General features: G+C 41.2%; 1 protein-coding gene across 2 annotated transcripts; it reads right to left on the minus strand.

Moving 5' to 3' along the window:
* Positions 1-2,950: 2,950 nt before the first annotated feature.
* LEO1 (LEO1 homolog, Paf1/RNA polymerase II complex component) lies at positions 2,951-13,251 on the minus strand. Of its 2 annotated transcripts, none has more exons than XM_057369863.1 (12): positions 13,172-13,251; positions 11,672-12,394; positions 11,288-11,392; positions 10,505-10,599; positions 9,956-10,101; positions 8,479-8,563; positions 8,066-8,160; positions 7,660-7,794; positions 6,857-6,992; positions 6,369-6,555; positions 5,996-6,093; positions 2,951-3,232 (listed from the first exon to the last, which is right to left on the minus strand). In XM_057369863.1, exons 1-12 carry the CDS (start codon positions 13,227-13,229, stop codon positions 3,128-3,130), a joined length of 1,968 nt encoding a protein of 655 aa, XP_057225846.1. In that variant the 5' UTR covers positions 13,230-13,251; the 3' UTR covers positions 2,951-3,127. The 2 variants fall into 2 exon arrangements, with proteins under 2 accessions (XP_057225846.1, XP_057225847.1); XM_057369864.1 differs by having other exon boundaries at positions 3,160-3,228.
* Between the last annotated feature and the right edge of the window lie 201 nt (positions 13,252-13,452).

Genomic DNA, 13,452 nt, shown 5'->3' on the forward strand with positions numbered 1-13,452 from the left:
TGACACAAACATGAAGGTGCTTGTGCAAAGGGAACACCAATAGTGCACAGCATCTCCTTCTTAGTAAACCCCATCAACATTCTCCAGTAGTTTTTTCTAAACAAGGTTTTCTSTGGGAGAAGAAACTTAAGGACACTATCAAAATAGCAGTTATTTAGAAAGATAAAATCCATGCTGGTACTATCTACAATTAATTAGTAATTATTTTTAAAAGATGCTCAGATGCAAGTGCCCCTTAGCCAGCACAGCCAAGTTTTTTTTGCCCTCAAACCCCCAGCACATCCAGGTGCCAGGGCTTGCTCCCTGTGACATTCCTCACCCTGGGCTCTCCCAGGCCCCATTCAAACCTGCCCCTGTGGCAGTTGGATTGCTGCTTCCTGGTTTGTTTGGCACATTTTTGGGAAGGTTTCAGTCCAGACCTGCAATGAGCACTGCCAGTGAGCCTCACATCCTGCTCTGAGCACAGTGCACTGAAATAAAGAGCAGTTTGTGCTGATAACTTCAGGGAACATCTAGAAACAGAGTCCTGTACCTTCCACTGGAGAATCTTTCTCCCAAAGAAAGCTTCATTTGCACACCCTCCTTAGGCAAAAGAAAACTCATTTTCTCAGGGAATCTGACCCCTCTCCTACCTGAAACAAGCATTTTGTTTTCACAGCAATGCCCTGCAAGGCAGTGAGAGGTCAGGGCTGAGCTCTCATCACTGTTCAACACACGAGAATCTTTTACCAGCCTACCACAAGTACTCACCAGGCACTAGAGCAGCTTTATACACCCTCATTCCAYCAACAGACAGAGTGGGAGGCTGGGAAAAGGGAGAGCAAAAACTGACTTTGAATTAAATAGAACTATAAACTAGACCCATAACTAAAAAAGTACTGGGGGAAAAGCTAAGTTCATTCAAGTGACTTTAATTACAAGATAATTGTTAAACCAATTCAAGCTGAGAAAACACTTTCTAAAAGTTCACATTGAAATAAGACTTTAAAAGAGCAATTTACAAAAGACGACAGTGTAAAAAATTACTTCTTTTCATCTTTGTAATCCACAAAAAGCCTTGTTTTTGGAAGCTAAAGTGGACCAGTCACTTAGTAAAGGCTTAGTCAGCACCAAACTTATGAAAGTGATTAAAACATTTTCACTCTTAGGAGTGTAGTAAAAATAAAAATAGCCAACATTTTCATTAAACTGATACAAAAGCAAACACATCACCAGTGAAATGGGGCTGTGCTTCCATATGCCAGATTTGTTAAGAGGTATCTGGGAGCTTTTATGTGCAAGTACAGCACATTACATCCATACAGAATGAGTCCCTTCCTACCCAGCTGGCTTCTCCCTGGGAAGGTTACCAATGGAGAGCAGGTAACCTCATGTAAGGAACCAGTCTCCCAGCAGAGGTCTAAACTAAGAGGATTACAGGGTCAAAATTCCACCAGATGGAGGGCTTTATCTGCACATTAAAGAGGCACAGAAACTCTTAGATAACAACTTAATTATAGAAAAAAAAAAAGAACAGTTTCTCAGGCACTCAGACTTCCAAGCTGAAAATTTTCAGTGTTTTCTTACTTGCAGAGTCTCCACTGCAGTCAGCTGCTCAGCAGAATATATTAACACATGCAGACTCAGTGCTGCTGCAGCCAGAACRCTCCCCGTGCCTTCCAGGCAGGAGAAATTGAGGTATTGTGGCAAAAACTGTTCTAATTAAAGATGCCAAAAGCAAGATGTCCAGGTTGAAAGCTGTAACTCAAACAGMCAGGGAATGCCACGAGCAAAACACTCACTATGAGGCACTTTCACCCTTCTGTTTCAGAAAAAAGCCAAATTCAGCTGGGCAGGAGAGAGATGGGGACCAGCCCCTCTTCAATAACTATCAGSTACTTTATTTCAGCTTATGTAACACAAATCCACATCATGAACTGTGCACAGCATCACTCAATGGTTCTGTTTAAAGGGAATTCAGCTACTTGTGCTTTCTCAACTTCAAGTCACATTCAGGCTCTGCAGGACTGGGTGAGAARTCAGCCAAAAAAGCAGCACAGATAACATGAGCACCCTCTCACCAGTGAGAGAAACTACACAGGGGAAATTTCACCTCTGAAAGGAAGTGTGGCAAAGTTCAGTATTTCTTCTACTGGTTTACAGCTGGTATGGCAGCATCAAATAAGGTGTTTAGAGAAAGTGTAAAAGCAGCAACAGCTCTGTCCAGAACATTCTCCTCCAGTGACATCCAGGCTAAACAAAGCCATTTAGAAAACCAACCATAAATGAGGAGAAATGGCACCCTAAGAATTACATGAGATTCTGAGACATTATTGTCATGTTGTATATTTTGTACTGTGATTCATTTCACCTTTTAAAGGAGATGTTCAGCTCTGCTGGCAGAAAGGTCTTAGTTTTGTTGAAATAAGTGCTTTTACTCTGACATTCACATCACTAGCACATGACAATTATTATTACTATTATTATTATTGTTATTATTATTATTATTGCTCAGGCAAGATGCAGATATTCACTCTGGGCTTTGATGCATGAAAAATAAATGTCTTATGTGATCATTTAACTGTGAAGTTCATGCAGTTAAAATGATTTACTCGAACATGGCAAGAAATAGTTTTAGTCAGCAAAATAYACCAGCATAGTAATGTACTGTCCAGCAAATAGGAAATAAGGAATATYTAGGGATAAAAACAGTTGTACTGTACCACTGCATGTTCTTCCAGCCCTTCCACACAAACAGCAAGCTGATCACCATATCCTTGTCAGGCAAAGTTCTCACTTAAGCGTTCTGCAGAGGTCATGGCTTCTCCTGATGAACTCTGTAAAGGTTACTGACCAATTCACCTGGTAACCAGCTACTACAATTCTCAAAACTTAAATGCACTGTGCAAGAAAAAAATCAGCATTATGATCCCTTGCAACATTTGCTGYAATGAGACAAAACTCTTCAGAGTCAAAGGAAGTTAAAAAAACTTTATTCACATCAGAAACGCAGACTCAGGAGTTTTCCTTCATCAAAATAACCCCCTTATGGTTACTTACATCTGTGCTCTAACAGAACTGTACAATATATATAAACATATATATAGAAAAAACAACAAAAAAGACCAACTGCTGGGCTTCCTTAATATTAATCATCATCTTCTTCCTCYTCATCACTGATCACATACTTCTTAGGCTTCTTACTTGCTTTGTCATCATCATCTGCTTTTCTCTTTCCAGAAGGTTCACCTTCCTAAAGGCAAACAAAGGACAAAAATAAGCCACCATATTTCAAGCTAAAATAGAAATAACGCAGAAGAACAACATGAAGACCTCAAAATCTTTCTTGTAAGAAAAGCAAAATTACTAGTTCTGATTTTTCCATTGTGTGCTGCTGTGCAGCAGGACTGCTTCTGTGCCAGTCCTTAACCTCAGCACTCGAGCTGCTGCAGTGGCTCAGTCTCTGCTCCCCGTGCCCAACCCCAGCTCAGGAGGGACTGGGAGGCTGAAGCTCCCTCACCTCGATGGCCCTGCACCCACCCCTGCTGTGCCTGAGCTGTGGCATCACAGATCTCTGGCATTTTCTGTATCCACAGCACAGGCAGGGGCACTCCCAGCAAGTCTCACAAGCATGGATTCACCTCCTTGAATTCGCAGTGAATTTTCCACCACAGACACATTCCCTTCAGGCACCCACTGCAGCTTTGCTAAGTTTTTACACTATTTATACTAGTATGCCCTGAATCAGAGCTGCTGAAGCAAAGAAGGAATTCAGGAAATGGGTAGGCATTTTGTTCATTAGAAAAACATAACTAAACTAACCACTCTGTGGCATAAACAAAAAAAAATAGGAGAAATCACTGGCACACAGAATCAACAGCAGTTTACAGTCCAAGAAATGTAACAATTTATAGTTTAAGATGCTTCAAAGAGCTGGTCAAAGGAACTCAAACCACTGAGTTAATTACCTGCTTACAAGCAATACCATAATGACTTTGACAGGGTAGATGCTCAGTTTTTAGTCCCTGAATATGGAGTMAACAGGTTGATTTTTACTCCACCAGTTCAGTTTGAATCATCCTTCCAAACAAYATTTTAAATCATGAGTTGTTCATGMAAAACTCATCAACTGTGACATGAGGAACAAGTGGTAACTCAACTATTGTTCAAAAAGAAAAGTATATTTAAAAATTCTCTCAGGTTTAAGTAACATCATCCCTTTTTCCATTTGTTGGTTTTGGAAATGTGGGTTTGGTATTTTTATTGGTGTTTTTTCTTTTTTAAGCAACTTGCTTGGATTTTAAGGAGGGAAGAGTGAGTTCCAGAACTTCAGAGTTTCAGAACTCTAAGAAATAATTATTTATCCAAAAGCATTTTATTTTATATTAATGCATTAAGCAAGTACCGAGAGAATTTCAGTTAGGAAGGAATTTTAAGCATGGAAAACAGAAATTAGCAGGGGTGGGAATTTCAATGATWGCTTCTTCCTCAGAACAAACATTCTCTTGTAATCTAGCTGGGCTATTGTTCAATGAGTCATCTTCCTGTTCAGCAGAATATCCCCATTAACTGCAGCAACAGTCAAAAACTCCTTGCTGTATGGTGATAAAGTATATTAATAATAGACTGACATTTTCAGCAATGGCAAAGAGTTGTTATCAGGACAAAGATTTGTGCTGTGTTGTTGGCAGACAGCACATGAAAGCGAGGGGATACACAAGGAAGGCAGTTTCACATGTGTGGTATGCACTGAACCCACACTTGCCCTGTGGAGACTGAACACAGAACTGGAGCTCTGTGCAGCTGAACTGGAGCTGGAGGTTTCTGTGACACTGCAGCACCACTCCATGGCCCGGAGAGGAGCATTCCCTGCAGTCACTATGTCTAAAATGGAGGCCACTGCTCCTCAAGCAGCACAGAAATGCTGGTGATTCGACCTTTTCTGCTGAGAGAATGGAACTGCCAAGTCCTCACACTGCTGCATAATGAACTAACACACCTAGTAGTGTCTTAAAAACAATTAAAAAAAAATTCAATTTCTACTAACACACACTCACTGAGCTCACAAAATTACAGGAGTCATGCAGTTTTGTCTGCCTGACTCACTATGGCCGTTATATTTTCTGAAATTTTCCTAATGGGTAATAAAAAGCCAGAATCTATGTCTTTAGAAGACAAAACTAATTTTTACTTCCTGTTTTACTGCCTGTTAGTGCAAATAACTCAGCTAACACTGTAAGAGKGGTGTCACAGCACTAAGAATCTCCACTCAGCACACTGCAAATACCCAAAGGATTGAAAAGCAAGGCCTCCCAGGGACTTTACAGGAAACAGAGTATAGAAATGAAAATGAGAACAGCTTACTCCAGTGTTACAGTGTAACACTGCAGTGTTCTAGCAGCAGTGACACGATTTGAACCAAATCTCAAATGCAATGTTCACAGAGACTCCTTTAGCAATACCCAGTAGTCATAAATTACAAACCAACAAAACACCATTTTAGAAGAGSAAACAGCACTACTGCTATAGCTAACTGTTAATTTGATCAGGGCTCAATGTTTCACATCATAYTGGGGTGATGGATAACTCTTTTTAACTCCATTTTTTAACTCTTCTATCAAAAAAGAGCAGAAATACTCTGTGAAAATGCTTCCACTGTTTCCATAATAAACAGGAGAGAACCATGTAACTTAGATAACACTGCACTATGATTCCAACTATTAAGTCTTCTTACTCCTTGCATAATTTTGGTWAAGTCATTTTACATAACTGCATAAATTTTTCCACCTTTAAATCAACAGTAACAATAGTGTCCTCCTCTGAGAATCACTCAGGTTTGTGAACTAATGCAGTGCATAAGAAATTGGTGATTAATTACCATGGAAAGCATGCCAARTCCAATAACACATTCATCATGGCATAAATGAAGCCACAGAAGTCCCAGGTTTAAACACTACATTCAGTGAAGGAAATGTTCCTCATTAAGAATGAGCAACGAACAAAGTCGTTTTCTTACCTCATCACTATTAAGTTTCTTTGCCTTGAGTAGTCTTTGTGTTCTATCTTCATCTGAGCCTTCATCACTGTCAGAAGAGTAGATTCTAGCACGTTCCTCTGCACATTCCAGAAAAAAAAAAACCCAACAAATATTATGTTTATATGAAACTGGTGAGGAAGAGAGAATATTCTAAATGTCTTGCACTTAGTGCCACAAAATGTTTGCAGAATTTAAGTCCAGAGTAAACAAAATAAAGGTATACTAACTGAATTAATGCCCTTTCACGTATCAAYTGAACTGGCAAAATCCTATCTTACCAGGACTCTGCTGTAAGCTTAAGGCCTCTGTGATTCAGACAGGTTAATGACATGCTGTTAAGGTTTATGATTACCTCTGATGCCACCTTTGTATCTGTTTTTGATAGCTGCCAGGCTGATGGCATCATCCCCCTCATCCTCCTCATCGTAGCGGTCGGGCTCCAAGTAACTGGCGCTGAGCCCCCGCTGGTGCTGCTTCTCCCGCATCCGGCGCTGCTGCGATTCCCTGCGAATGGAAGCTCTCAACCTCTCCTCTTCTTTCTGTCCAGACAAAGAAGCAATAAACTGAGSGATCAAAAACCCCTAAACCATCCCATGAGCACATCGTATTCTACTGTAGCTTTTGAAATACATTCACAGCAGTGTAAAGGTTGCAAATATTCTCTTTGTTTTGTCATCTGTAAGGTTAAGCTAACCACACCCGTGGCTCATAACTTTTGCTTAAAACTCCGAAACATGACTGTTTTTTGTAAATCATAGAAAGCTCCAAAATGTCCAGCTGTATTAGAGTTGTGATATTTTAGACTGAATCAGCAGATCAGAGAGTTCCATGCCACCATACCTTAATCATTTCTGTGCGCTGAGACTCTGGATCACGACCTGCCATTGGCAAAATACGAATTTTCTGGGTCTTTGAACATCTGTCTGCCAGAGACAGAGTCATCTTCCTGTGWGTGGCACTGTCTGTAGAGTGAGGCCTGGTAAAAAAGTGCTGTGGGTTAAAAACTTYTTTAAGGAACATCTCCATTTTCAAAAGAAAATGGAAGGGCCAGCATACTTGAGAATTTCAGAGATTCATCTGCACAAAAGTAAAAGCACCACCCCTTTTTAAAAAGTATTTCTGTGCACTGTAACAGCTACGGGAAATATCAAGTCTTCTCTCAGTAAAATCAGTCYAGCCATAAACAGTTGGACTCAAAGATCTCTGAGGTATTTTTTAACATTAATGATTCTACAATGCTAYAACCTTTGACCCATATCAACCTAAACATCTGTCCTCACAGTTCACATCAGTATCTCAAGAAAAAGTTGCCATTTTTATAGTAACTGTGCAACATACAAAAGATTATTTTCAGGGAATATCAGTATTTTTAGTGATTCAAATAAGGAYTTGCACATAAAAATGCAAATCAAAACATATAAAACCTATATATAGCCTATATAATACAGGAAATGGCAGATTAACCTTCCCTACCTAGACACCTAATGTAGAATAAATCTCACAAGAAACTGAGTTTGGACAATAGCGCACTAATATTAAACACTGAAGCTCTAAAGCTTTACAAGCTGGAATATCTTTATATACTAGTTACTTAACACTTCATTGCCAAAACAGTTATCAACTTTTGATATCAGCATGTTTACCTGAAGGTTAACTTGGTCTTGAACACAGCCTGTCCTTGCAGACCTGTCCCTTGTCTGATGAACAAATGGTTGTGATCTCCTTGTAGCGGTGCCTTGTACACGTCAAAGACCTCATTGCCCAAGTGGAGGGACATGCTTAAAAGAGATTCCCACATCAGTTACTTGATAAAGCCACTGCAGTCCWTTTTTTTGCCTCTTTCTAAATGGAGAAAGCCTTCATGCTTCCTTTATATATCTAGCCAGTAATTATATTTCAATCCAAACTAAGCAGAGTATAAACCTTTCAAAGCAGTGAGACTAAAATAATTTGTACTGTGCAGAAGTGATGTCAAAGTTTGCTGACCTTCCARTTTTGCATGTCACTGCAAGAACTACTTTACTTCAGTAGCCAAGAGCCCAAACTAACCTTCCATCTGACCACTTCACTATCCGTGCATTGCTTTCCCTGATCTCRTTCCCTTCCTCATCTCGTCGCATCCGCCATCGTATTGTGTTTTCTACCTGTGGGGAAAAAAAAGATTTTTCTAGCTCACAGTAAGGAATATTGTGGTCAAATATACTCCATATAGGTCAAGAATTGTARTTAGAAAGGCTTGATAATTTGTGGCATAATGCAAAGAAATAAAGGTGACAAGTATTGCTTTTATAGGTAGCTGTCAAGATTTTAAAAAAATTATGACTAAAATGGATCAACTTTCTTCAGTACCCACGCTTTCATAATCTGAAAACTCAAAACACCATTCCAAAAGATCTGAAATAGACTTTGAAGAAAAATGCCTAGGTTAAGTGTAAAAGACAAAAAAAAAATAAACATTATACCTTGAGTTTTAACCTAGTTCTACCCTCTTCATCAAGCATCTCCTCATCTTCAAATTCATCTTCATAATACTGRGGATCAAAAGGTCTGCAAAAAATTTTATAACACATTCCTTATTCTTCCAAGAAGATCAATCCAGATTATTTTAGAGTTGTGCAAGTTAACAGACGCTTGCAAAGTGTAAATCATTCCCTGCCTACAACAGCAGGCACTACAGTATGGGACAGCCCTTTCTGCAGCCAGGAAATTCACTGCACTAATTCCCACCCAAGGGACCCGACCCAAATGTCCTCTCTACCATCAACTACAGGGTGACATTCACACCCTCTAAACGGTTCCAGATGAAGAAAGCAAGTCTGCCTCAGAAAATGCTGTTTCCTTAGTTATCACAATGTGGTAAACGTTAAGTGTGGAACAAAAAATACAAGAGATTGTACAGAGAAAATAAAATGAAAAATATTTTATAAACGAAGTGAATCAGGGGTTTTCTAAGAGCGCAATCTTTGGGCTTTTTTGCTTGYTTGTTTTTATTTCAATAYCAAAACTAATGAAAGAGAAAGGAAGATGAGATTTTYTTCCTCTCTTCCTTCAAAAACTCCAATGACTGTGATGGGAGTGAGAGCAGGGAACCCTTTCCCCCACCTCCTTCCAAACAGTTTCCAGGCTGCTACAAAGGCAAAGTGATAAATAGGCTCTGCTGCTGCACAATTCTATTTTCAGTCCTGTCTGACCCCCAAAGACCATGAGGGCTTCTCTCCCTGGTAACAGCCACAGCCCAGATTTTGAACAGTTCTACAGCCCAAAGCCAAGGAGAATGAGTGGCCTGAGATGTGACACAAACAAGGCTGTGCTGCCAGCTAACAGCACACCCTGGGAGCAATGCAAGAAAACAGCTCAGCAAAATCAGCTCTAACAGCATTGTGCTGCAAGTGCTGAAGGAGGCCTTTAGAGGCAAACCYAATGCCACAATCAACTCTCATTGTTTATTTTGCTGCTCCTTATGCTTTCCAGGAAATGTCTTCAGTTTGGGTTAGGAGAATAGGAAAACAAGTAACCACCCTCTTCGTAGCTTAATAATACATTTAGCACACACAAATAAAAAAGGCCTTGCTCTAAATTTCAAAATGTTGATTATTACTATACAGTGCATAAAGGTCCTATGCATTTGCCTTTCACATCTCTGAGAGCCTGACCTTATGTGTAAAATTCAACTGATGGCATGTGCTTTCAAATAAGTCACATTTTTGTTTGGTTTTTACAAACAAAACATTATTCAATCAAGCTGAAACCTAACTTCATAATAAAATTRCCTCATTAAAAAATGACAGCTATTACTATTGACTAATGACAACCAAAAGTATGTATCTTTATGTCAACAACTTTAAATATGGCAAACACATTTAACTGTATTACTAAACAAAAGCTATGTAGGKAAACACTAAAACACCCTTATCAATCATGGACTTAACGTTCAATTACCTGGGCTCCACACTGAGGAAGTTGGGCAGCTTCACAAAATACAAATCGTTACCCAGGTCTGTGTTTACTTTTGGTATTTCTACCTCTATTCTGGTCTCTGGAATAGGCTCTTCTTCCTGCTGTTCTTGATTCAGACCATTCTCATCCTAATGAAAGAAAAAGAACAGGAGTGTAAGTAAAAAAAGTCTATCTGGCTACTACTRCTTTAATAAGCCCATTTTGCTTAAAGTCATACATAGGCACAGGGAGATCAAGAAACTTTGGATAAAAGAATTCAGATATTTTCATTGAAAGCAATTCAATTCAACATTTTCAKGTGCCACTTAATGTGACTTCAAATACCAATGCCAACTCAAGACCAAAGACAGTAAAGAGCAGCAAAGGAGCCAATAAAGTTTCACTGAAAGCTGAGCACTGAAGGCTCTCTGGGGTACAACTTCTACTTAAAGTCACTGCTCTTTTTTCACTAAAATATTAACAAACTCAATTGGTTTTCTGCATTTCAGAGTGAATGGCAAGTTAATTATCTCAAAAGTCAAGTCTACTCACAATGGGCTGTCCTGGGGTTGGTGGCTTGTCTTCTCCATCACTCCCTGAGGAAATGTCATCAGCACCTCCAAACAGATCCATCACATCTGCATGCTCTTTAACAGAAACATTATGATTTTWAACCACACATGTATGTGGACACACAGACCTCATGCAAGAACACTCACAGAAAAGATTAACATATCCCACACTTYCATTAACACTTAAAATCACCTACAAACATTAAAGTCACGAACATTTATGAAACACGTATTATTCACTTATGCTGAAAAACAGTTTTATCACKTATTTTTAAGCTAAGGATTCAAGGYGTGTTTTCCTGGGAAAGCATAATCAAATGAGGAAATCAAGTTGAAAAATGGCAACAGAACAGTATTAAGATAATCCATTCAAGAAACTGAATAAAAATAAACAAATTTCATTACAGGTTTTGGAGGTTTTACTTCTCAGAAAATAAAAACCTCTTTCTCAGCCAGYTAAACCATTACAAAAAACCAGAAGAGGTCCCCTGCGCTGCTCTGATTAAAGGAACTTTTTTTAAACATCTTTCAGCAAAAATGCATGAAAGAACATTCACAGAAGAGAAAAGCTGACTGAGCCAACTGGAGAYGATGAGCAGCACTACAGCATGTAGCTCCCACACCCAGTTCCTGATGGCTGTTTTGTTATTTCCATGGCACTGGACACCAAACRCTACCAATTCTATCAAGCACTGGAGCTGATGAATGGCTCAAAAGGAGGATTAAAGGAACCAAAACCCCACAAAATCCCCTCTCCATTTACCTTTCTGCCCTTCCGTGTCGCTCTCAGCTTCTGAATCTGATGCAATTGGTTTCTTTCGCTTCATTCGCAGAACTTCATCCTCGCTGTCACTGCCCCTTGCAGACTCTAAGGAGCATAATTATTCTCAGCAAATAAAAAATTTTGGTCCACAAATTTAAAAATTTCTCTGAATTAATACTCTAAAAGTGCTGCATAAAAAAAAAAAATTACAAAGATGACTACAGTTAAAAATTATCTAATTAATGCCTTTACACTGAAGTTTGAATTTTTTCAGGCCCATTAAATAAAACAATAGAGACCAAACCAGCAGCAAGTCATTATTATACCAATACCATTATTATACCAATTATCATTATACCAATATCATTAGGTATTCAGTCCTACCAGATTTGTGCTCTTGCTCTTCCTCATCAGAGTGCTGGGCCCTCTCCTCATCATCAGAGTTCTGAATCTTCTCCTCGTCAGACCGCTGGGCCCTTTCATCATCATCTGAGTTCTGCATCTTCTCCTCATCCGAGGCCTGTGGCCTTTCCTCATCATCAGAGTTCTGCATTTTCTCTTCATCTGAGTTCTGGAGTCTTTCCTCATCATCAGACACCTGTGGCCTTTCATCTTCATCTGAGTTCTGCACTTTTTCCTCATCGTCAGAGTTCTGCTGTCTCTCCTCGTCGTCAGAGTTCTGCTGCCTCTCCTCATCTGACTGATCACTTTTGTCCTCCTTGCCCCACTTCTCATCCTCTGAGTGGGCTTTTTCGGAGCCATCTCCCTCTGAATGATGGCTGCCTTCGTCTGAGCCGTGCTCACGATCATCCTCATCATCATCATGAGCAGCCTCTGAAGCGCTGTGCTGGTCCCCGTCCGACTGCTCATTGTCCTCGTGCTCAGAGTGCCCCGAGCCCTCGGAGCGATTGTAGGATCTGTCCGAGTGGTTGTCGCTCCCTGAGTGATGGGAGGCCCCYTCGTCCTCGCTGTCATCTCCAAACAGCTCCTTGTTACTGGGTTTTATTGCCTCCCTGTCATCGTCCTGGTCACTGTCGCTCCCAGAGGCATTGCTGCCAGAGCCAGCGTTCTCCTGSTCAGAATCTGAATCAGATGCAGAATCGGAATCTGCAAAACAAACAACACCCGTTCAAGAGTCAGGCTGCCCCTGTGAGGATGCACATGAGATGATGTGCATTGCWTTATCAAAAATCCCCCAAAAATCCAAACCAGACAGAGAACCTACGGAGAACTGTAAGCAAAACCAACAAAAGTTACTGACAACAGTAAAATAAAATGTCTGCTAATACAGGCACAGACAAAGAAAGGCACAATGAAAAATGATGGATGTTACATAAAGTTTCAAACCACAAACCTGTGATCTAAGATTCTAAAATTTTTGAAGGAATAAGGTACGCAAACGAAGATAATAATTGAAACAGTGAGGGCTTGTACAAGTAACTGTATAGACGTGGCTTATGAGATCCTACAAATCCAGAACTGTCACTCRATATATTTAATTCGAGTAATCTGCCCAGGGAGGTTTATGACAATGGAGCTATTCCTCAGAGCCGAAGCTGGTGAGTGTGGTACCAAACGGGAAAATAAAAGAACACCTGCCTGGGAAAGTAATTTACAGGAACGCGGACAAGAATTTTAAAAACTGCAGGGACTTAAACCAGAAGGTGTTCCATCACTGCCAGAGCTCAGCTGCAGCCAAACAACCTCCCCTCCACGCACCGACCCCTCGCAGCTCCGCGCCGCCCGCTCCCTCCCTCCCTCCCGCCCGCATCAGGTGGGCCACGGCAGAGGCGAAGCGGGGCGGGGGGCGCGGCCCCCAGCGGGGCACCCCGGGCGGAGGGAGGGAGAAAGAAATAGAGAGAGAGAGAGAGAATCCCCCCAGACCTTTGTGCTCGGGCTCCGAGTCCGCATCGCTGCCGAACAGATCCGCCATGTCGGCCATGGCGGCAGCGCGGCTCCGCCGGCGCCGGGCACTGACGTCACACTGAGCGCCGCTAGCGCGAGCCGCCCGCCCCCCGGGCGCTCTTAAAGGAGCCGCCTCCTGTTAAACGGGCGCGCCCGCCGCCGGGCGGGAGATGGCTGTGCCGGGAGATGGCCCCGCTGCCCCGGTACCGCCACGGGGGAGCGGCACCGCCGGGCCAGTCCAGGGCAGCGGGTGCCAGGCT

The sequence above is a fragment of the Malurus melanocephalus genome, unplaced genomic scaffold, assembly GCF_030028575.1.
Source record: "Malurus melanocephalus ecotype Western Australia unplaced genomic scaffold, MMel_1.1 scaffold_116, whole genome shotgun sequence".
Classification (NCBI taxonomy): Eukaryota; Metazoa; Chordata; class Aves; order Passeriformes; family Maluridae; genus Malurus; species Malurus melanocephalus.